Source organism: Lentinula edodes, assembly GCF_021015755.1.
Source record: "Lentinula edodes strain Le(Bin) 0899 ss11 chromosome Unknown C8R40scaffold_98, whole genome shotgun sequence".
NCBI classification, from domain to species: domain Eukaryota; kingdom Fungi; phylum Basidiomycota; class Agaricomycetes; order Agaricales; family Omphalotaceae; genus Lentinula; species Lentinula edodes.
The window spans coordinates 1-24,770 of record NW_025764404.1 but is presented as its reverse complement, the minus strand read 5'-3'; the positions used below and the strand labels follow the sequence as shown (position 1 = coordinate 24,770).

General features: G+C 46.1%; 3 protein-coding genes across 3 annotated transcripts; all 3 read left to right on the top strand.

Annotated features, from left to right (window-relative positions):
* Positions 1-1,646: 1,646 nt before the first annotated feature.
* On the top strand, positions 1,647-2,404 carry C8R40DRAFT_1075414 (uncharacterized protein; the record flags this gene model as incomplete). The annotated part of the gene is made up of 5 exons (XM_046226860.1): positions 1,647-1,805; positions 1,869-1,946; positions 2,003-2,197; positions 2,299-2,340; positions 2,381-2,404. 5 exons carry the CDS (start codon positions 1,647-1,649, stop codon positions 2,402-2,404), a joined length of 498 nt encoding a protein of 165 aa, XP_046078778.1.
* Positions 2,405-2,732: 328 nt separating this feature from the next.
* Positions 2,733-5,585, top strand: C8R40DRAFT_1178782 (uncharacterized protein; the record flags this gene model as incomplete). The annotated part of the gene is made up of 8 exons (XM_046232924.1): positions 2,733-2,904; positions 3,009-3,118; positions 3,173-3,253; positions 3,303-3,704; positions 3,761-4,147; positions 4,202-4,659; positions 4,712-4,739; positions 5,337-5,585. 8 exons carry the CDS (start codon positions 2,733-2,735, stop codon positions 5,583-5,585), a joined length of 1,887 nt encoding a protein of 628 aa, XP_046078777.1.
* Positions 5,586-8,023: 2,438 nt separating this feature from the next.
* C8R40DRAFT_1075412 (uncharacterized protein) lies at positions 8,024-9,022 on the top strand (the record flags this gene model as incomplete). The annotated part of the gene is made up of 6 exons (XM_046226859.1): positions 8,024-8,164; positions 8,220-8,285; positions 8,428-8,445; positions 8,586-8,624; positions 8,659-8,782; positions 8,844-9,022. The coding sequence occupies 6 exons, from the start codon at positions 8,024-8,026 to the stop codon at positions 9,020-9,022; spliced, it is 567 nt and encodes a 188-aa protein (XP_046078776.1).
* Positions 9,023-24,770: the final 15,748 nt, after the last annotated feature.

Below are 24,770 nucleotides of genomic sequence, written 5' to 3'. Positions count from 1 at the left end.
AAATTAGATGGTGTACTACCATGTCAACAATTGCACGTACTCTTTCCGAAGAGGAGCACATCAGCGCCAGAACAAACAAGGAGATGGTCACCGCGCTGATTAAATACCATGGTTTGGACTACTGCATCAGTCTTGTGGATGATTTCACTTTTCCGTCAACGAATCCACCTCTGGTTTTGTTTTAAGAACATTTATCGGAACATTGAGAACATGCCACATACCGTAGTTGGGTAAAAGCATATCACATCGCCGTCCATGGTACCAACAAAGAGAGCATCATCTCTCCATGTGACAGCGGTGAAAGGACAGTCACCCTTTTCTTCCCAAGCCGTTGCAAATCCACGTTCTAGGCCGTAGATGCGTACCATGTTATCATTGCTCACACTTGCCAAATAATGCCTGTCTACTGAGAATGCCAATGCATGTACACAGTCTGTAGGGGCCTCTATCGTGCCCAACTAGTGAGACGACATTGCCCTTCTGTCCAAAACACTCCGAAAAAAACACTATGATCGGATATATATTTGGCATAAACTGCAACGACACATTGGAGTCCCTGATGTGGGAAGGACCAACACAAACAGAACTATATTCAACAACTCTTGGTAATATGTAAGTGATATCCAATGAAAATGAACATGCAAGGTTCTATGGTTAGTGAGACAGAAGGATGAATACAATGCCTTCTGAAAGAAAGGATGCAGCTGACCAGTCAATTATGAGAGCGCAAGCACTGTGAAGTTTGCAAATATGACAGCTGCTTCTCTAACCGCTGTATATCTTCCCTCTTTTCGCCTACTAATGCAGAAATTATAGAATGCAGAGCTTTCAGCTCTTCTAACGGTCGAATGTATGGAAAACTCTTAAAGATATGTTGAGAGATATACACATAGCAAAACATTGAAGTTTATACCTTGTTAAATTCTTGAATTTGTTGTGCTACGCTAACTATCTTGGCACGAAGGCATTCTATTTCGCTTGAAGCAGAAGTGATTTGTCGCACAAACTGAGCGATTTCAGCTGCCTTGTTCAATATGGTGCGCACCTGTGGAAGAGACATTAATGGTCTAGAGAAAGGTGCAGGGAATTACTTCACTCTCTAACCAGCATCCTGACATAGCTTGCTTTCCTTCGGGCCACGGCTGTTCCTCAAAGGGACCTTTCCTTTCTTTTCCTTCTGTTTTGACCCCCTTTCCAAATTTATATGTTTACCCTGATTGGGAATAAAGGAGGGATTGGTAAGGATGATGAATTCTGCGGATATGATTGGTGAAATGTTGAATGGTCCTATAGGGTGAAAAAGAGGACTACCAACAGAGTTTGACTCTGTGGAGTACCGAGCGGAGTCATGAAGAGTTCGAAGTAGTGTGTTTATTTCTTATTGACTGCATGTGACGCGTGACTTCGTTGCTACTCTGTTTCTAACTCCATCTAGTCCGGTTCTAAACCGAACATAGATATCTAATGGACGACAAACACCTTGCTCTAATGCTTCAATGTTCCTTTAGAATGAGATGTTTGTGATAGCTGCTTTATCTCGCCCTCATGTTTTTGTTGTTTGTACGTCCTACCACTATCCTGGCTGCTATAAAAACTAAATGGGATTGTTTGGGTAGAGCCCTATCCTTCCCGATCCTTCAATATACATGGACACTCGCCACACCCTTCATCTCAGTGATACAGCGAGTGTCAACTGTCGTGAAGAATTCCAAGGTCTGTTGAAGATGCTGCAAGCAGCAGTCCACAAGCACGAGCGTGTCTTCTCGGAATGTTACTCACGTCTTGAAAGCTATAAATTTGTTGAGGTATATCTGCACATCCAATTGACTGTTACACGCACTAATTGTTTTTGATCTTTGACGCACCAGGAACGACCAAAGCCTCTCGCCTGCTTCTATCTGGAAATCATGAGACTCAAGACTTTGGTCAGAAAGCTATCAGCCGAGGTACGTGTGGCATTCAATGAGGATGAGACAGCTCCACTTAAACCTCCATGGATTAGATTGCTCGCGTCAAACAACCTACTGTCCATATCAAAATATTCCTTCCATGTCTGCCCACAACTTGTGAGCTTCTCGTCAATGGGTTCGATGATTCACACGTGCAACTCTGCAAAGTAGACCGGCAGATCTCCCTCGCGGTTGTTAAAGCTATAGCTTGCAGCAGTAGGCCAGGTGCTATCTCTCTGGAAGACCAGGTACGCTCGCAAACTTTTGAAATCCTTCTGTGACTGATCGTGACCCTCTGGTGTTCAAAATCCAACAATTTTCTTCTCTTTTCTCGCCTATGTTTGTTCAGACTTCTAAGATTACTGAGATCTTGAAAACTCTACTGCGTCAAGTAAGTTTTGCTCTGTAGTTCCTATTGTTTGTACACTCAGAACTCTTCAGATTACCCACATTGAAATCATAATTCAATTACTGCCCTCGAGAAGGAATGCTTCTAGCAAGTAATTGTTTTTTGCACTCAGTAGCACCTGTTTAGATAGCGCGTAGAAATAAATTTGACTCAAGGCTACGTATGTGCTCTCTAGAAACTGAATATAATTGTCTTTCATACTGACACCTCGTGCTGATTGCTAACAGTATTATGTACTCCTTCCATTGATTTGGCGATGTACGCGTCGGTTAAATGAACCTCAAATGAACCCTAACTGATTCACTGATAAGGTTACATGGTTTATATATCAACCAGCACTGAGAATCTGACTCTTTGTCGCCCTTTGTCACAAAATGCTACTTCCTGTTGTAAGCGGCAATGCTGAAGATACCAGTGACTCTGAAACTTCTGCTATGGACATCCAATCTTTGGAACCTGGCCCGAGTGCAGCATCCCAGATTTTGACACACGCTCCTTCGCAATCTACTCCTCAGGAGCCGCAATTCACAGTACAGATCCCGCAAAGTCTGTTCACGGTGCGAGTTTCACAAAGAGCTTCAACGATACAATGGACAACAGGGCAGCCTCCTGCTCCCATCCTTCCTAATCCAAACCCTCTCCCACTCCAGACCTTCCCACGTCAAACCCTCCCCAAACGCCAGGCAACTCAGATGCTACGATGGCTGATCCTGATACCAATCCAACAGCCGCACAATTTGGAAGTGACATATCACTACAGGTGTGTAATGTTTACAGTGAATGTATTGGACGCGGGTATATAAAAATTTGTTAGCATCCACCTTCCAAAAGGAAAAGACATGCAGTGTCTTCTCAACCCATCTTCAACCAAGATCAAGAGAGCGGCGAAGACAAGGTGAGTATCCCGCGCTCCCTGTTCCCAGAGATTCTAAACCCTCCATCAGTTGAAAACACTGCTTGAACATCAAACCAAGCTGATGCATACCCTTTACAACGGTATATGGACATCAAATGCTGAAGTCGTCAACAAGCAGGATGCAAAAATCAACAAGTTGACTAATAGCGTTCAGCAGAATTCGACCATATTGGATTATCTTCTGGAGGCATTGGATATTCAGTCAGTCAAGAGCAAGGATATGGACATTGATAGAGAGGAGCGCCATCAGGGTGACAGTGACACCACTGGCACAACAAATGCAAAAAACAAACCGGATGGCAACCACACCGATGCTGATGACCCGGGAGATTCGACCCAGGAAACTCCTTTCAGCTATGCCTCAAAAAAGAAAGGAAGTCCTTGTTCAGGAGCTGTAAAGCATCGGCCACAGCAAGAGCTTAAAAACAAGGTACGTGTATACTGTTATGACCTTTTCTCAACAGACATGATGAGTTACTCTGGCAGGAGACAATTCGTCAATGGTTCAACGAGGTTATGGAGGGAAAAGACCTCTACAAAAATGAGGTTTTCGATGAGGAAGCCAAGAAATTTGCTGAAAAATTCAAGTTGGATCTACTCGCACGCCCATGCACTGTTGATAATTTTCGATATTGGATCGCAGGTGTTCCTAAATCAGCGTGGAACAAGGGCGCATCATATGTTCTCATAGATATCCCCGTGAAGAAGAGGCTAATCACCAAACCCAACATTAAAGCTCGTGATGCCTTGCGTGAGGCTTTCTTTGTACAATTAAAAATGCTCCATGGAATCTGGCTGGAGAAACAAAAAATGCTAGAGGATAAAAATTTGCCACATGCGGTCTTTGCAAAGAGATGGCAAAGGAAAAACACTGTGAGCTTTTATTCAATAGCTTTTGATCAACGTTGATACGAGACCTCTGCAAAGTTGTTCCAACAACGAAGGAATGTGATACTTGTCGTTCCAGCGCTTGAACCCTATCTTGAAGACTTCGACGAACTAGGGGTGGTAAAAATGTCTTCCAACAAAGAGGAACCTGACATGGATGAAGCAAGTATGTGCTACAACATCAAGGAGCCATGCTGGCGAAGCCAACAGCTCAAGAATTGGGTCAGGCTGTTAGACTATTGTCATCTTGAGGGTCCATCCTCTTTTGAAGGACCCCAGTTCGGTTTCACGCGAGGAGCTGCACCCCGGCTCTGTATGGATAATAATGACAAGAGTTCAAAGAGCAGATATGTTGTTGGGCTACCTGCCCACTTCTACAATGCAGAATGGCTCGAGAAGCAGGAGCCTGGCTGGGCAAAAGGTGGGACGGGATTTGTCAATGAGTTGGTCCACCCTTGTGCACCTAGGAAATTAGTTTTCCCTGCGGATCTTGCCAGGTGTGTACAAATTTTCAGAACCTCAAATTTTATCTGATGATCTCCCTCAAAGAACTTTGGAACAGGGGAAATCTACAGGCGTAAGCACCAGATAGATTGTATTGTATCGTATAGCGCAGGTGGTTAAATATAACTGGCGCAATGGCAGAATGAAAGTGTCGGTCTTGCACCGTCTCTTGAACGAAAGCAGTGGAGTGAATTGAATCGGAGACATAGGCCCAAAACATAGTCCGTAATTATGTAAAACGAGAATACATGGATTCGTAATTTCGATATATGTAAATGAGTTGAGTGACATCGGCTAGGTTCGTTACCGTAGGGTATGATTGACGCCCTGTAGTGCTTCATTCCTCTAGTTGACATTCTCAATCGCAACTCATCACCTTTTTAATAGAGGAATTACTAGCATAACCTTACGGAGATGGAAGAAAATAGATAATTTTGGTGTATCATCCTATCCAGGTGAGTACACCCTGTAATGTTTGATACTCACAATTCATGAATATTAGTGTACCACAAGCGCAATCGCAATGGATGCTAAACAACCGAAATCATACAGGCAAAAACAGGTGCAGAAGGTACTCATAGTCTTCAATCCTTCACGTTGATTTGCAGAAAATCTGACTACGTACGCAGTCTGTTCTAGCACTTTGGTATTTTGATCAATCGATAACCAGAAGTTCATCATGCTCAAAAAGGCACTCGATGTTGCTGGTGGTGGATTTCCCCCCGCTATTCTTTCCAGCAAAGCGGACGCGCACATTTCTGAACCCTCTGATGTCCTGAAGATTCTATTCCAATACGTCGCAGCAGATGGTCCAACCTTAGGGCACATCAATTTCTTCTTACTGTTGAGAGTGGCCGAAGCAGCAGAAAAATATGAAATGTACCAGGCAATTGCTGCCATGCGACCAGAATTCAGGTAACCTTGGTCAACTCATATTCTCCTCCATTGAAATTCATTTTGCTTGACTGAGGAAATTCTTCCACAGTCACTCCAGACAAATCTTCCACTTTGCTTTAGCTAATTGGGACATGTCTTTGATTGAGGAACTCTCCGCTTACACGGCAAACATACCTATGGAGGAGGTAGCTTTTCTAATGAGGCCGTGTCCTCGCATGTTCAAAAGATGGGTACGTTCGATGACATTTGATTGACACAAATATCAATACCACTGTAACAGTGCTTATGGAGACATTGCCACCTTGGAACATCATCAAAACTCTGGCGGACAGTTCGAGGGAGGGAAAGATCATCAATGATCAAAGACATTGGCAAGCTTACCTAGTCCTGGGGTACTTTCACTTTGTTTCGGACATGGATCCACTGAACGGCTCCTTCTTGGGCTTGACGAGACATATTGGGCTTTTCGTATAACCTTTGACCGAAACACCTGGTCATATATATCTCTGCCAAAGAAATGCATTAGATAGTGACAGATTTTTATCAAATCATGCCCTATATCTTTCCGGAAATCAATCGATCAGTTTCTCAGTCGACAATGAATGGCCATCTGAGGCGTCAAGCGTTTCTGACACGCCTCTGAATCGTTTCTTCAGAGTGGGAGGATTGCTTTGCTGATCTTTTCCTTCCTCGCTTCCCAGATGAAACGAGCTGCCACTCCCAGGAACGGCTTGCATATGGCAAGGAGATATTCTTACATCCAATAATCGGAGGTCTGGAAAAGATTGTGGGGGACAAGGGCGTACGAGCAACTGGCTTCAGGCTCTCTTCCATTTCATTTGGTGCCATTGAGAAGCTCCTTGTGAAAGAATATACATGGCGTGACAGGTGCACTCATGGAGTCATAGATTCCAGAGATTTTATGTAGCAGTATTGATCGAGAGTCCTGCACAATATAAGATCTACAACACCGTATGTTAAATAAGAAACTCTTAAGTCTCTGCTTTTGGATTGTTGAGAAGTTTGGAAGTGAGTGGACTAATCCAAGGAAGTTTCACAACCGGACTTGGTTGAACTTCATCGTCAATCGTGTCTTCGAATTTCAATTTGGCCAATAGCTAAATTGGAAGATGTGATGGAGATAACTTGCACAAAATTCATGTTGATCTATGACCTACCTCGTCCATGTGTTTGAAGGCGACACCATCTCGGTGTATAGTTGTATTCTATGATGAAGAAAGTGAGAGATGTGCTTGACAAAGACAAGCATATTCAGCATACCATGATGTGTTGTCACCTGGTTTCAAACATATGCTGTGAACGCGCCTCCTCTGGATTCTCCCCGGCTACAAGCAATACGTCAGTGCTGGTAAAAATGGCGGGATTGTGATGGTCGCTGCGATCAGGAATAGACAATAGTGGAGTATCGGGCTGGGCAAGTGTTATTCCTTGAGAGTTGTGACCATTTAAAGAGTGCTTTACCAAATGCGAGTCCGAGTTGTTGACCATTGCGTGCATAGCAATAATGATGATTTAGTGGTGCGACTTTCGAGGTCAGGAGCTGTGAGCAGAGTTTGATTCTGCAGAACATAGTAGTACAAGAGTAGAGTAAGACAAGTGCAAAGCCGAGTAGTTACAAACATCGGCAAGGCAAGCAGACATGACAGTATTTGTGAGAGTCTGCTTTGACCTCCCAACAACATATGTATTTTCAATCTATTTTTTTTTCTGCTCCTTCACGAACGTAGCGTTCATTCTTACAATAATGTGACCCGTGCCCATAATGTCTTGAGACGTCTTATGTAGACGCAAATTCATTTAAAAGACCATTACTGTTGTCCTTCTTCATGATCTTGTTGGTGATGGTGTCGAAAATTTGATCCCATCAAATAGCACTGCTATAGAACAGGTATCAATTCTCGCACTTCCTAAACCTCACCCTTCATCCCCTCTGGCTGCCCAGACGCTTTACCTCTTATTTTTCACCACCATCCTATTATTACTGCACGCTGTTGCCATCGTACCGCTTCCGCTTGCCTATAGCGTGTCAATGAGGGAACTTTGAACTTTCGGTTACAAACTGTTTGTTGGCGACACTTTTTCCTCACGGCCAACTTAAATGCCTTCTTACGCGCCTCGCCTTTTGCTTCATCTCACCATGTCTGCGCTTTTACTCAAATGTCAGGAATCTTCAGCGGCTGGACATCAATAACGTTCGCCTGTCTGTAACCTACACAGCTCACCTTATGCCTCATCCCGACGTGTCTACTTGCAGGTCCTTCCCTTCAAATACCAGGAACTCTCAATATCGGTCCTATCACCGCGCAGACTTTAGCGTCTCCTTCCCCATTCTTCCTCCTCACCCAGCACCTATGCGTTGGTCCTCCGGGGAGCTACAACAACGCTACGATATGCGAGAGATTCGGGTGATTTCAGATGCTGATGGTCCAGGATATCTATATGCCTACATCAATGGTGATTCCTGGAAAGTGGGGATGTCACACGACTTTGTATGATGTCAGGAGGAGTGGGATAAAGAGTGTCCTTGCCCATGGAGAGCATGGTTTCCGCCTATCCGGGTCGCAAACAGATGGAGAGCCGGTGAGCTTTCTGAATCTTATAGTTACTTTCTGTACATCTCATCGGTCTGTTCTAGAGTCCTTGGCACATCTTCTGCTTGAGATGGAATGTCTTGACTGCCCGCGAATTTATTGTCAAAACTGTACGCATTTGCACTTCACTTTCTCAGTAGATAATCCTATATATGTCTAAAATACAGGTCAGCGAGCGCACATCGAAAAATTCGTTTTCTATGGACCTTTGCACGTCGTCTGGACCACAATTGTTTATCCGATCTTTTTGAGGGCTGCTGTTTCGTGAAGGTACGTGGTTGTTCACTTTCTAAAGCATTTTGGTTGACATTTCGATAGTTTAAGTAGATCATAACATCAAAATTGTGTCTTCTTGTTGACAATCTTGAATCTGGAAGTAATGTTTGAGTTGTAATATGTACAATACACAGACTAAAAGATGGGTGTCTGTGACTTTTGGTGCTCAACAGGTGAATACTTATTAGTTATTCTAGAATCATCTAGATACGTGCCAACGGAACAGGTCCTCAATGGACGAACAATCAGATACACAGAAATTCTCAAGCAGAAAGTCCTCAAGCACTTGAAGATCCTCAAAACCCTCCAAGCTCCAAGATACTAGATCCATGTACATGTATATTTCGAGTAGACGGATCCATAGAATATGATTGTCCTTCGTATGTCTCCAGCTCAACACATCACATATGCCGACACATCACGTATTCCGACATCAGGGACATCCCGACCTTTTGATATGTCGACTTCGGTGACGTCCGAACGTCTGGACATCCCGACAACGGGTACGCATAGGCTCTGGGAGGTTTTTCAGAAAAACCTTGCCTTTTACATGAGGCAATTACTTGTATAATATTTGAATTTTTCCTAGCAATAACATCGAGTGATCATTCAGTACAACCTTCAAATACCACCTCCATTTACTCTATTGGGATAAATTAAATGACATTCAAGTGACCGGGGCCACTAAAGTCTGAACAATCGGTACAAATTATAAGATAATTTCCTTAAAGAAGTTCATTGTAGGATATTCTTGTTAATCACTTAATATTGACTCCATAAGATGCTTCTACTTATGGAAGAAAAATTTAAATATTCTCCCACCCTGAAATTGAGCGGTTTATGTACCAAACCTCCCTATATATTCAGCCTTTCCATAGTGAGGAAACACATCGATCCCCGCAGTGTTTTCCTGGCCAGGAAATAGGGAAATGTTGGGGAGAAATTGCTGATTTCCCCTAAGTACAGTGATCTTGGAGTCCTTGATACACCTGTGACAGTGTTATGTATCACCTGGATAAAAGCTACCCGGGATGATCCGCGCTAGTGGTCCACGTGCTCAAATTTTGTCACACCAAACTATCTCAGGCATTCCTACTGTACTTTGGATTTTACTGCCAAATTTATTATCAGAGGTGATAGATGACTAGGTCTTGTACATGTACCAGTACTTCTTCCACTCATAATGCAATTGCTTACATTACTTACAATCAAATTGGAAGTTTTTCACTCAAAATGAGTTCTAAAATCTGACATATCTGCTTATATGTCTGCAGTACTGATAGCTGACACTTGGAAATTTTAGCCAAGCATGCATATTGCATTGTTTTGAGATACTCAATACAGAAATAAATGTCCCTATAAAACAAATCTACAGTAAGTGTATCAAGGACTCCAAGATCACTGTAATTAAATACTTTTCCCTGAGGATATTGATCAGATTTCACATAAAGAAACCAAAAAGTTTCCCATTTGATCAATATTCTATTGATTGCAAGAGAAATTTTGTATTTTCCACAAGAGAAAGATATTCTTTCCCATAAAGTAAAGATAATCTTTTATGTTAGGTAAATTTCACATTGCACGTTTATGAGATTTTCAATTTTACCTTGGCGAAAACAAATAGTTGCAGGATCCTGAGTAATCTCAAGATCGGAAGATGCTGCTCAATGTTTTTCAATGCCAAAGATGTTTTCAAATGCTTTCCTTTTCCATGCCATGGCTAATAAATCGATTATAAGGGGATCATTTTACTTGTAGTACTGCTAGCTTTGAGCGGCTATATTACAAGTTCACGTAGATGCTTGGTGTGCTTGAACCTATTTGTTTTTGCCAAGGTAAAATTGAAAATTTTACAAGCGCGCAATGTGAAATTTACCTAACATGAAAGATTATCTTTACTTTATGGGAAAGAATATCTTTCTCTTGTGGGAAATACAAAATTTCTCTTGCAATCAATAGAATATTGATCAAACGGGAAACTTTTTGGTTTCTTTATGTGAAATCTGATCAATATCCTCAGTCCGCTTCTCCGTTACAACCTCCCACACTTGAGGACATTCACCTCTCAGCCCCAGTTCCCAGGCGTATACCTTCTCAGGAGCTTACACATTCGAGACCCACTTCAACTACGACCTATTCAATCTTACGTTAACGTTCTAGCAAGTACAACTCCTACTACGCAACACTACCAAGTTCCTGTTACTTCTACCTCCACTCCCTACACCTTAGGGACCTCCCTGGACCTTATAGAAACCCCTTCAAGGGTCACATCTCTCAATCCCAGCCACTACTAGGTCATTCCTGTCCTCGGTTGCGGTTCCCGTAGCTCTCTTCAAGCTCCAGCCTGCTCCTAGCATGCTACAACATAAACTCACTATACCAAAACCTACCCTAAGACCAATTCTGACCCATTTCTTGCAGCAAATGGATATCAGGAGTCCATTCAACAAGACTCTATCCAATGTAGCATGTGCAGCAAGTATACCCATACTGCCTGTCTTACAATGTGGTTCTATGACAAATCTGCTGAGGAGTTCCTGTGTCATGAGTGTGATGTACAGCAAGAATATGACAACTTCAATCAATTCAGACATGCACTGCCCTATTTGCGTAAACAAAAACTAAACACTGTCAAAAACCAACTTGTGTGAGTAGTTTCTAATATTGTATAAGTTCTATCTAATGTAATATTCTGTATAGCCCAAGGAAGGGTATACTAGTCCAATGTGGAAATGTCTACTATTATCCAGGACACCATTGGGATTCTGATTTAGAGATTGGGATTGTACAGTTGTGGTGGAGTATCAGAAGTAGTTTGGTCAATCAGATTTTGAAGAATGATCCTGTCACGAAGCGGCAGAGGCGGAGTGACTAACGGAGCGGGAAAGCGGAGCGACTAAGCAGAACGGTGAGGCGGAGCAACTGGACGAGGCAACAAGGCAGAGCGACTAAGCAGAACGGCGGCAAGCTGGTCCCAGATAATGACAGAGATATATTGAGTATCGTAGTCATAGGTAATAATAAGTAAGCACATACCTGGTCCCAGATAATGACAGAGAGGTCAAGATAAGGGACCAGGCAGTGGAGGGTTGGCTATATATACATAATCCGGTCTGCGAGAAACAACGATGTAATACTGTACAGTTTAGGAACAAGGAAGGTGGCGGAAGCCAGTAGAAGGAGAAGATGGGTCAGGTGGATCAGTAATCGATGGATCAGTAATCGATGGATCAGTAATCGATGGGGGTTTGACAGTGATGGGATGATGTATCGTACAAGTAAAGGCGTCGAGACGGTGAGAAAAGGAAAATGATAGGGGCTGCGTACTTTATGACATTACCCCCCTCCTTATGACCATTGCCCTCGATGGTCAAGGCTTTGCCGCTGTTGGGTGTTTTTTATGAAAGGCCCGAACAATTTTTGGTGCTCGACTGAGGTTGGCTGCGGGTTCCCAAGAGTTGTGCCCTGCGTCGTAACCTTTCCACTTAACCAAATATTCCAATTTCTTCCATCGAACCCGGCTGTCTAAGATCTCCTCTACTTCATATTCCGGTTCGTCTTCATCCTCTAAGTATACCGGCTCTGGTGGTGTTGGTATTTCGCCATTAATGGAGTTACCTTTCCAGGGGTATAGTTTATCAACATGGAAGACGGGATGGAGGCGATCTAGGGATAGGGGAAGGTCAAGGCGGTAGTCTAAAGGGCCAATTTTCTCCAGAATGCGATAAGGGCCAAGCTGTCGATCTCCTAACTTTTCACTGGAAAGCTGAAGGTTAATGTCCTCTGCACTGAGCCAGACTAGGTCTCCAACTTTAAATTGATGAGCTTTCCGCTTCCCGCGTTCGTATCCCTCCTTCTGTTGTTTCTTTCCTAGGTGTAAGGCAGCTCCGGCATCTTGTCGCGCTTCTCGGAGAATCCGTATACGGTCATCCACAGCTGGAATACCGCTGCGTTGGCCCACTGGGATATTGAACAGGGGAAGATAGCCATAGGTTAGCTCGAACGGGGACATGCCTAGCGCAGAATGAGTCCGTGAGTTAATCACAAACTCCGCCATGGGAAGGTGCTCTGCCCAGTCGTCTTGTCGTCGTCCTACATAGAGGCGGATGTATTTCTCTACTTCCTGATTTGCTCGTTCGGTTTGGCCATTAGACTGAGGACGGTATCCAGAGGTTAGATCTGATTTAATTCCTAGCCTAGCGAGAAGGGATCGCATGAGTTTAGCTGCAAACTGGGGTCCGCGGTCGGATTTAAAGTGAAGAGGAAGACCATGGAGACGGAAGATCTCTCGGTAGTAAATATCGGCAACGCCTTCAGCTGTGATGGAGCTGGTGCAAGGAATAGCGTGAATTTGTTTTCCATACAGGTCTGTGCAAACCAAGACAGCATCGTAGCCTTGGGAGTTAGGTAGCTGTGTTATCAGGTCAACCCCTACCTCTTCCCATAGACCGGATGGTACATCTAATGGTTGAGTTACGGCCCGTGGGTGTCGCTGGATCTTCTTACGGGCACAAACCTCGCATCCCTCAACGTATTTTTCCACAAAAGAGCGCAACGTAGGCCACCAGAAATGGGTACTGACCAAGTCGAGTGTCCCGTGTAGTCCGGGGTGTCCTGCAGTTGGATGGTCGTGGCATTGACGGAGTACCTCAGTGCGTAGGTCGTCGTTTGCTGGTACGTATACTCGACCTCGGTAGTAGACCAACCCATTGTCCTCTTCCCATTCGGCTATCCCATTGGCCAAGCGCTGTAGTCCGTGCTCTTTGACTGTTTTGAGACCCTCCAATACCTGTGCTTCCCGTTCTGAGGCTTTCCGGATACGATCCTCTAAGGGGTTCTGTAGGATCGAAGCTGCAATTTTTACGAAGTGGCCAGGTTTAAGGACTGTCTGTTGTCGGTTATCATCGCTGTCCGATACATGATGAACTGCCATGCGGGAGAGAGCATCAGCTTGGGTGTTTACTCTGCCAGGGCGGTGGATCATATGAAAGTCAAACCGTGACAGATAGAGGGCCCATCGGGCTTGTCGGCGGGTGAGATCTTGTGCAGAGCGCCAGAATTCGAGGTTCGAATGGTCCGTAATGATGTCGAATGGTTGAGGGAGTCCTTCTAGAAAGTTCCTCCAATCCTTCAGTGCTTCAATGATAGCAAGCATTTCTCGATCGTAGATTTCGTAGTTCCGTTCCGCTGGCTGCATGGATGCCGATCTGAAGGCTACCGGATGCCATTGGCCATCGTCTTGCTTCTGCATAAGGGCGCCTCCTGTGGCAAAGCCTGATGCGTCTACCTCGATTCGAGTAGGCCTGTCTGGTGTCCATAGAGCAAGGATCGGTGCGGAGATGAAGGCTTCTCGAAGGGTATCAAATGCTTTCTGTCGCGTGTCGGTCCAGGTAAAGCTGGTGTCTTTCTTCGTCAGGTCGTTCAGAGGTCGTGCTATTTTGGCAAAATTCCGGATAAAGCGTCGGTAGAAGTTTGCAAATCCCAAGAACCCTCGTAGTTCCCGAAGGTTAGTAGGGACTGGCCAGTCACGAACAGCCGCTACTTTTACCGGATCCATTCTCACCTCCCCTTCTGAGATGATGAGTCCGAGGTATTCAATCTGTTGTTGTTCAAATTCGCATTTTTCGGGTCGTAGGTAGAGGTCGTGCTTTTCTAACCGAGTTAATACTTCCCGTACCATTCGTCGGTGTTCCTCGAGATCGTTACTGAAGATAAGGATGTCATCTAGGTAGACTGCCACCTTGCCGGCTGCAATGAGATCAGCAAATATAGCATTCATAAGTGCTTGGAACGTGGCAGGGGAATTTGTGAGACCAAAGAACATGACCTTAGGCTCGAACAAGCCTCGGGTTGTTGCGAACGCGCCTTTCCATTCATGCCCCTTCTTAATCCGTATGTTATTGTAACCCCAGCGGACATCAAACTTCGTGAAGTATCTGGCTCCCTGAAGTCGGCTAATGATGTCAGCAACTAATGGGAGCGGGTATCGGTTCTTCACAGTGTACTCGTTCAGTTTCCGGTAGTCTTGTACGAAACGGAGTTTCCCATCCTTCTTCTTTACGAAGAAGACCGGTGATGAGATTGGTGATTTTGAGGGGACGATATAGCCTTTCCGTAGGTTTTCTTCTAGGAAACGATCCAACTCCTCCTGCTCGTTTAGGGACATGGGATAAATCTTGGTACGCATAGTTGCCGGTGCTCCAGGTACGAGATCAATCGCATGGTCCCAAGGTTGGTGGGCAGGTAATCGTTCGGAGGCGGATTCTGAGAAAACCTTCTTGAAATCACGATACTGCTCAGGGACCATTTCTTCGAAGGTTTTAACGGGTTTGTCTCGGTTGGCTTCCTCTGCTAGCTGCTGGGAGTAGGTGAATCCTGCGGCGCACCAGACTTCCTCCGTCTGTTCCTCTAGAATTCCTGCTTTTACCCATGCCCGGCGAGTTTTATGATTGGCTCGAATTCGGTGTATTGGTGGTTCTTCCACCGCTGCTGGTTCACTCGGTTCAAGGGTCGCTTCTAGTGGCACCTCAATGTGGGGGTTTTCTGCGGGAGGTTCCAGTTCCGGGAGTTCGAGGATCGGGGTTTCTGTGTGAGTGGCGGCTAGATGAGAGTACAAGATCTCCTCGTCTGGGACTTCTTCTATCGCTACTCGAGGAGGCTTTACTGAAAGTCGTCCTTTCTCCCAATCAATCTCCGGATTTACCTTCCGTAGCCAGGGGAGTCCAAGGATGATGTCTTCACCTCCTAGGTTGGTGATCAGAAAGTCCATCCATCGCTCTTGATTATCCACTGTGAGTGCTAGACGTGCAAAATGGGTTATCCGTCCAGCTCGGTTAGGTGTTCCATCGATATTAAAAACGTCGATTGGTTTATGGAGGGGTGCACATCTTACATGGTTCCGGGTGACAAAATCTTGGTTTAAAAACAGGGCGGTAGCTCCACAGTCTACCATGGCTGCAGTTGTTATACTGTGATTCCTTCCTCTTAGTCTCGCATGAATTCGGAAATGTGGGGAAGTAGAGTTTAATTCCCGGATTGACGATATTGTACATGATGGGTGCGAGTCATACGAGGAAGTAGCGAACATAACAAACTGATTACGGGGTACTCTCGGTGCAGCCGAAGCGGGTACCCTCTTTAAAAACCCTGTTGAAAGCCAGAGGACGAGGAGGACATAGCGTTAGCACGATCAAGTAATTCCCTTATTTGACCAATCTGATTGGAAAAGTCCTGGTTAGGGGGGCTCGGAGTAGCAGCTACGGGTGCAGGAGCAGATGTTGGGGTCGAGGACGCGATTTGGACGGATTCGTTTGGGAATAGGGAGAATGGCGCGGGTCCCGTAGCGGATATCTGTTGGCGTCGAGGTTGCTGGCGTCGGCCTCGGTCTCGTCCGAGTCCCATGAATTTGTCTTGGCAGACTGCTTCCAGATGTCCTCGACGTCCACAGTAGCGGCAGGTGGTTTCTCGGTGTGGGCAGTTTTGCTTGACGTGACCTTGGGCACCGCAGCCGAAGCATCGTCCTCGCATGCGAGCTAGGAATGCTTCCCTAGTATTCCCATTACTGGTGTGGGTTGCATCAATGTCCATAGCATGGGGGTCAGCAGGGGTAGTATGAGCGGTATGCGTGGGAGGGTATCCAGAGTTCCGGCCAGTCATGGTGGGATCGTGCAGGTAGACATCCACCGATATGGCCCGTTTGATTGCCTCCTTCAGAGTCGGAGCAATTCCTTGGGCAATGTTTACGGTGATGAGGTGTTGTCGGATCTCTGGGAGTAATGCAGTGAAGAAACGTTCCCGCAAATCAATATCAGACATTTCAGTCCGATCTCCGATATCCTTGAACTTCTGAGCAAATTCCGCAACTGTCTGTCCTTTACTTTGCCTGAGATTCTTGATCTCGCTACGGGCTTCCATACCTGGGTCCATTGGTTCAAACCGTTGGCTAAATTCCTTCAGAAACGCCTCCCAATTTCCTCCGAAAGGGGGATTTTCCGCATTGAAATGTAGCAGATGGGGAGTTGCCCAATCTCCGGCACTTTCTGTGAAGAAGCCCAAGGCGGACTTGATGAGTTTTACTTGGCTTTTGGCGAGATCCGGTTGTTCTGACGCCCAATTCTGGAACTGAGCCATGAAGCGACGGGCTTCAGCGCCATCTTTACCCTTGAAAACCTCGGGTTTGTTCATGCTTGACTTAGAGGATGAGCGTTCCTCCATAGCTGTAGCAAGGTTAGCTACTTGTCTGATGAGCTGAGCCATGAGATCCTCCGCAGAGGTGTTTGGGGCAGGCGGGATAGGAGTCGACATGATGGGAGTAGGCAATCGGGGCTGGGGAATCGGCAGGAAGGTTATATTGCTCACAGTGAGTGGCTCTCGGATTGAGTTCGAAAGGGCGTTGGGGCAAGGTTGAGACTGGCAATCGCGCCAAGTATCGTCGTTGTTATGGGCGTGAGCTTGGTCTCTGGGGTCAAGTGCGTGCGGGAGTGCGGAGCAGTCTATACTGGCAACAGGTGTTTCAGAGTCGGGCGGAACTGGGGAAGACGTGGTGTTTATAGACCCTGCAAGGACAACCTTATCGGTAGGCTGTCAGTGCAGTAATGGATCTTGACCTAATGTCACGAAGCGGCAGAGGCGGAGTGACTAACGGAGCGGGAAAGCGGAGCGACTAAGCAGAACGGTGAGGCGGAGCAACTGGACGAGGCAACAAGGCAGAGCGACTAAGCAGAACGGCGGCAAGCTGGTCCCAGATAATGACAGAGATATATTGAGTATCGTAGTCATAGGTAATAATAAGTAAGCACATACCTGGTCCCAGATAATGACAGAGAGGTCAAGATAAGGGACCAGGCAGTGGAGGGTTGGCTATATATACATAATCCGGTCTGCGAGAAACAACGATGTAATACTGTACAGTTTAGGAACAAGGAAGGTGGCGGAAGCCAGTAGAAGGAGAAGATGGGTCAGGTGGATCAGTAATCGATGGATCAGTAATCGATGGATCAGTAATCGATGGGGGTTTGACAGTGATGGGATGATGTATCGTACAAGTAAAGGCGTCGAGACGGTGAGAAAAGGAAAATGATAGGGGCTGCGTACTTTATGACAGATCCACTAAAAAATATTGTGGATGGCTTGTGGCAGGATCAAGTAGGCCATTGACAGATACAGGTAAGAGTTTATCTATGAATGTAAGCAATTCCTTCTCACTATTAAGCTTAGATTGGGCTATATACATGACCCCTTGAGGAGAAACTAAACCAACAGGAGGATGCTGATAATATGCTTTTAGATCCCTTTTCAGTCAAATGTACCAAGGAGGTGTTTGAGGCACTTAATTCTCACCAAAAATTCCTAGGTGAATTGGCCATAGCACCTGAGGATTTTTCGGCAGAAACAGTCCCTTGATAATATCTTGGAAACTGTCAAGTCCATGCCTCGGGCCTCCATTCTGCCGCTCAGTACTCCAAAGATCCACTGTTTATTGTAATCTCACTCTTATTGTTCTTTCTCGCTACACATACCCTTTCGTTCTAGTCCCTCCTTATTGTCTTTTACTTTACCCTGCAGTTACTACACATGTAGCTCCTACTCGTTAGTCTAGCGCTCCGCACCAATGCACCGCTCCATAGATATAAATACTGCTTGTACGCTACTGTAGCTCCTCAGTTTAATTATCAACTTAGATCTCCCTTCTCAACTTAGCCCTTCTCTAAGTCTTCAGGCTCAACGCCTTGAAGTACGTTCTACTCCACCTTAGGACTTAAATGTTCTTTGGTTCACTCCTCGTCACCGGCAATACCGCTGCTCTGACCTGGCTGCTACTAAGCTCCTCCCTTTGATACTCTTGATCTCCAGGGACTAACGGCGTAACGGCAGTGTTGTTAATAACTTCACTACTGTCCCACTCGACCTTCCGCCCTTAGACACCTTGTGGCCCTGGCACGGTTACGTGGTGTACATGATCTTAACAGTATAATTAAACTCGATCTGTTAACGTCGTACTGACCTATCATTTTTTATGCCTCCGAAAACCCGAGCTCAATCCAGAGCTAACTCCAAAGAAAACACTTTCTTCACCACAGCCCAATCCTTTGCCCCATTCTCCGACTCTATTTCTGCCATCGGTCAACCACATTGCCATAATCGCGGTTTCGGTCCAGCCACAGTTCCTACTATGTCGACTCTTCCTGAAGCCATGGAAGAAGATCAACAATTCGAGTACAGTACTTTGTTTACCGGTGATGGACAGCCTGTCCAAGTCTTAACTCCTCGCTGCGGATAACCCCCCGTGGTCGCTCCGGCTTGGGGCCGGTCTACTACTCGGATTGAATCTCCAATTTTTCAAGCCATAGCTCGTCGTACTGAAAAACAACCTCAATGTCGTGCTACTTCAGAATCTCCCCGTGACCTGCCTCCTCACTTCGATCTGGATGCTGGTGATCACGACGAGCAAGACCCTCCTGTTGACCCCAGCAATCTGGGTGCCGACAATGACAATGTCGATCTGGATGACGACTCCGGCAGTTTACCGCGTGGTGAGCTGGGTGACCCCAGTGGACCCGGTGGTCCTGGTGGTCCCGGCGGTCCTGGCGGACCTGCTGGACCCTGTTCCCCAATTCCTTCTGACATCCCCAACGAGCAACGTGCTATGTTGGAACTCCTCTCGGGGTTTAAGGGTTCCATTGAAGCTCTTGGTACCGTTCTCGCCGCCCTCGGCCATCCCACTGACAGCTCTGAATATAAGAGCAAGGTCAAGGAGCCAGAGGTATTCGACGGTTCGGACCCCCGAAAGCTCAAGACGTTCTTTGTCAATCTCGCCCTGGTCTTCAATGACCGTCCCAAGTATTTCACCGACCAGCAAAAGGTGAACTACACTCTCTCCTACCTCAGTGGATCAGCCAAAGAATGGTTCATCCCTGATATTCTCGACCCGGATCTCGACTTGCTGCCGGCATGGACGTCCTCCTTCAACGCCCTTGTAAAGGAGCTTCAGGACAATTTCGGTGTTTACGACACGCAAGGCGAGGCCAAAGATTCTCTTGGTAATCTGAAGATGACAGGCACCGAGAACATCCAGAAATACAACATCCGGTTCAATACCCTGGCTGCTAGCACCAACTGGAATTCTGCTGCCCTGAAATGGGCTTATGGACGAGGTTTAGCTGAATGCATCAAGGACGAAATGGCGCGTTTGCCCGAGCTGGCAACACTTGCCAATTATTGTCAAGAGGTTCTTTGTATTGACAACCGTTATTGGAAGCGTGAGGCTGGTAAGCATTTCATTGCTCAGAACCCAAAGAAGGGTTCCTCGGACTTCAAAGCTGGTTCTTCTAACCAGCAAAACAACTCTCAGCCATCTGGCTCTTCAGCGCCGTTCACGCCGAAGTCTAAACCTTTCTCTGGTGGTAAGCCTAACAACAATGGTAAGCCCCAGAACTCTTTGAATTCCGGCCAATCCGGCGGTCAGCGCCCCGCGTTCAACCATCTTGGTGCAGATGGTAAAGTCCTTCCCTCTGAGAAGGAAAGAAGGATGAAGAACAATCTTTGTCTCTTCTGCGGTGGTAAGCATCAGATTGCCAACTGCAATAAGCAAAAGGCCCAGGTGTCACAAAGTGATGAAGGCGGACTGACTAAGCAGAACAGGGAAGCGGAGCGACTCAGCAGAACGATGGAGCGGAGTGACTGAGCAGAGCGATGAAGCGGAGTGACTGAGCAGAGCGATGAAGCGGAGTGACTGAGCAGAGCGATGAAGCGGAGTGACTGAGCAGAGCGATGAAGCGGAGTGACTGAGCAGAGCGATGAAGCGGAGTGACTGAGCAGAGCGATGAAGCGGAGTGACTGAGCAGAGCAATGAAGCGGAGCGACTAAGCGGAGTGCAGGCAACCTGGTCCCAGATAATGACAGAGATACATTGAGTATTGTAGTCATAGGTAATAATAAGTAAGCACATACCTGGTCCCAGATAATGACAGAGAGGTCAAGATGAGGGACCAGGCTGTGAGGGAATGGCTTTATATCCATAATCCGATCTGCGAGAAATAGTGATGTAATACTGTACAGTTTAGGAACAAGGAAGGTGGCGGAAGCCAGTAGAAGGAGAAGGGTAACAGGTGGATCAGTAATCGATGGGATTTGACAGTGATGTAATCATACAAGTAAGGGCGTCGAGACGGTGAGAAAAGGAAAATGATAGGGGCTACGTACTTCATGACACCGGGAGTTGAAGGGCCGTGCTGCCAAGGTTGAAGAAACCCCCGAAGCAACTATTGAAGTTGTTGAAGAGGAATCGGAAAACTAGTCCGCAGCTCTTGTTCCCCGGTACGAAACGGGAGCTGCGTTGATCAGGTTCATACCTCACCTGGGGAGTTATATCTCAACGCTTCCGCTCTTTCTTCCATTGAATGATCTCTTGTAATATCATTAACTACTGAATTTCCTTTATCTGATTCGGCCGCGCCAGCCGAACCTATTTCTGCTCTTCTTAAATTTCCTACTCTTGTTGACTCTGGTTCTACTGACTCTTTCATTGATACTCGTTATGTTTCTCAAAATCCTATTCCTACGACCAAAATTTCTCCTGTTACTCTTTGTCTTTTTGATGGTTCATTGTCTTCTAAACCAATTACCAATATGGCGAATATCGCCATTCGGTTCCCTTCTGGCGAGCTGCTCCTATTACCTTTTTATGTTACACATTTAGATTCATCTTGTAAAGCAGAATTAGGTTACAGTTTCTTATCCCGCTACAATCCGTTGATTGACTGGGCATCTGCCACCAACACCGTTGATGCAAAGGTCGCTGTTCCATTACCAGAACCTTTGCCGTCGGTTCTACCGACAATTCTGGAAACCCCTCCTGGGGATTCATCTCGCTCCCGCTCTCGAACGTTACGGGCCAAGCCCCTTTCATCTAAATTCCCCTTTGAACTCATCTATTCCTATCCTATGGTCTCTCAATTCGCTGCTCAACTGGAAACTCCCAAGGTCGACATTGCACTCGGCAGTGCTGCAGTCTTTAATAGGGCTTGCAAGGACGCTGGTATGGAACCCATTCTGCTTCGTGCTATCCACTCTGAGGTCGCGGCCCGCGCCGCCGACCGCTCCTCCACCGCTCCTACTGTCCCTCCACTTCATCACTCTATTCCAAAAGAGTATGCCGAGTTTGCAGACGTCTTCAACGACATTACTGCAGACTCATTACCTGAACACAGACCCTACAATCTGTAGATTGACTTGGAAGAAGGTGCTTCGCCGCCTCTCAGTCGAATTTATCCTTTGTCTGAAAAGGAGTTAGTCGCCCTTAAAGACTTCATTGACAAACAACTGGCCACTGGTGCCATCACCCCATCTTCCTCGCCTCACAGTGCTCCGGTACTCTTCGTTCCCAAGAAGGACGGGAAACCTCGACTTTGCGTGGACTTCCGCAGTCTCAACCGCATCACCAAGAAGGACCGCTATCCTTTGCCGCTGATCTCGGACCTCCTCGACACTCCGAAATGAGCTAAAATCTATACCAAATTGGACCTCGCTCACACTTATCATCTAGTCAGAATAGCAGAAGGTGACGAATGGAAAACCACCTTTCGGACCCGTTACGGCTCCTACGTTATGCCGTTCGGCCTTATGAACGCACCTGCTGCTTTCCAATGTTTTGTTAATGACATTTTCTCTGACATGCTAGATATTTGTGTCATTGGCTATCTCAACGACATTCTGATCTACTCCGACACACCGGAGGAACACCGAGAACACATCAAGGAAGTTCTTTGGCGATTACGGAAACATTGGCTTTACGCCAATCCTGACAAATGCGAGTTCAATATGGATACCATTGAGTATTTGGGTTACATTCTTTCTCCTGACGGATTGACCATGTCCAAAGAGAAAGTACAGACCATTCTGGAATGGCCTGTTCCTAGGAAGGTTAAGGACATTCAGTCCTTTTTGGGTTTTGCAAACTTCTCCCTGGATCTGGGACAACAACTGTCAAGAGGCCTTTGAAAACCTCAAAATTGCTTTCACTTCTGCGCCTATTCCCGCTCACTGGGAACCGAATTGTCCCATTATTGTGGAAACCAACGCTTCCGATTATGCCATTGCGGCCATTCTCTCCATCCAGACTGTTGATGGTGAAATTCATCCCCTAGCTTTCCTTTCCAGAACTCTTCACGCTGCGGAGCTCAACTACGACACTCACGACAAAGAGCTCCTCGCCATCTTCGAAACCTTCAAAGCTTGGCGCCACTATCTGGAAGGTTCCAGCGATCTGGTGGAGGTCGTCACTGATCACAAAAATCTTGAGTATTTTTCTACTACCAAGATTCTCACCCGTCGACAGGTCCGTTGGTCAGAATACCTTTCCGACCGGGGAAGCTCGGCGAAAAACCTGGTTCAATAACTAGACGCTGGGACGTCTATTCCAAAGAGGGGGATATCGGCTACGCGCAAGTCAACCCTCACAACTTCTGACCTATCTTCACTAATGAGCAACTCACTACTTCTCTTTGAGCTACCTTCTTAGAAGGCCCGATGCTCCGAGCCTCTATTGTTATGGATATCGAAGCTCTGCATCAAGCTATCATTCTCGCTCTTCCGAAGGACCTGAGCTCCGTTGTTGGTTTGGAACTTGCCAAAGATCCTTCCAATGAACGTTGGAGCTTAGGTAGTGATGGGTTATTATGCCTTGACGACCGTATTTATGTTCCTAATCACGGCGATTTTTGCCTTCAAGTTCTCCACTACTTTCACGATCACCCACTCTCCGGCCATTTCGGCCAGAACCGCACTTTAGAAGCAGTACATTGTCAATACACCTGGCCTAAGGTCAGAGACTTTGTTCGTGACTACGTTACTTCCTGCACTACTTGTGGTTGCAATAAGCCTCGCCGTCATCGGCCTTATGGTTTGTTGAAACCTCTGCCGGTTCCGGTCCGACCATGGGATTCCATCTCCATGGACTTCATTGAGCAACTGCCAATGTCGAATGGCTACACACCTATCCTAGTCGTCGTGGATCAATCATCCAAGCAGGCTATCTTATTCCAACTTTCAATACCATTACTTCCAAACAATTAGCTGAGCTCTTTGTAATTCACGTTTTTTCTAAGCATGGTGTTCCTAATCATGTCACTTCCGATCGTGGTTCCGAATTTGTTTCGGCATTTTTCCGGGCTCTCGGCAAAGTGCTTTCCATGGAACTTCACTATACCTCTGGATATCATCTGGAAGCCGATGGGCAGACTGAGCGTATCAACCAAACTCTCGAGCAGTACATCAGGATCTATTGCTCCTACCAACAAGATGACCGGTCGCACTTACTTCTGATTGCCGAGTTCGCCTATAACAACACTCCTAATGCTTCCATAGGTATTACTCCATTCTTCGCTAACAAAGGATACCATCCCAATATCACCGTTCGGCCCGAGGTCGACATGAAGTCTGATCTAGCCAGAGACTTTGTCATCAATCTCGATGAACTCCACGGTTTCCTTCGAGAGGAAATCCTTCTAGCTCAATCTCGTTACAAGGAACAAGCTGACAGGAAGAGAATCTCGCACCCGGAGTTCCCGATCGGCTCCGAAGTATTTGTTCTTGCTAAGCATATTCACTCTACTCATCCTACTGAAAAATTCTCAGAAAAATATCTTGGTCCTTTCAAGGTCATCAGTCGACCTGGTACTCTGTCTTACGAGCTCAAGCTCCCGGACTATCTTCGCCGCATTCACCCGGTTTTCCACGTCTCACAGCTGGAGCCGGTTACGCCAAACCCTTTCCCGAATCATACTCAATCTCCTCCACCTTCAATTGAAGTTGATGGTGAAGAGGAGTACAACGTAGCCAAAATTCTGGACTCCAAGCTGGACAGAAGGTACAAACGTTGTCCTCTACGTTACTATATTCGGTGGGCCAGTTACAAAGATACCGACAATGATTCTCTTGGGTTGCTGCTGATGAACTTCATGCCGACAAACTGGTACCCACTTTCCACGCTCGATACCCTCAGAAACCTGGACCTTGATCACAAAAAATCATTTTATTCCGCTTCCCGAAATTCCGCTCTCCGCCGAAGATTTCTTCGTTGCATCGAGAAGGTAAACACAATGATAGCAAATTGAGTGTTTATCTTCTTCCTTTTATTGCTTACTCTCCGTTCTAAGTTATAATTTACTCACACTTAAAACTACTTATACTTCAAACTAATTATGTCTTCCGCCGCTTCGCGGCCCATTCGCTTTCTGATTTCAAGATGCGATGACATTAATATATATATATACAAAAAGCAAAAAAGAAAATATATGTAGAGGGGGCAGGAGGCTACAAGA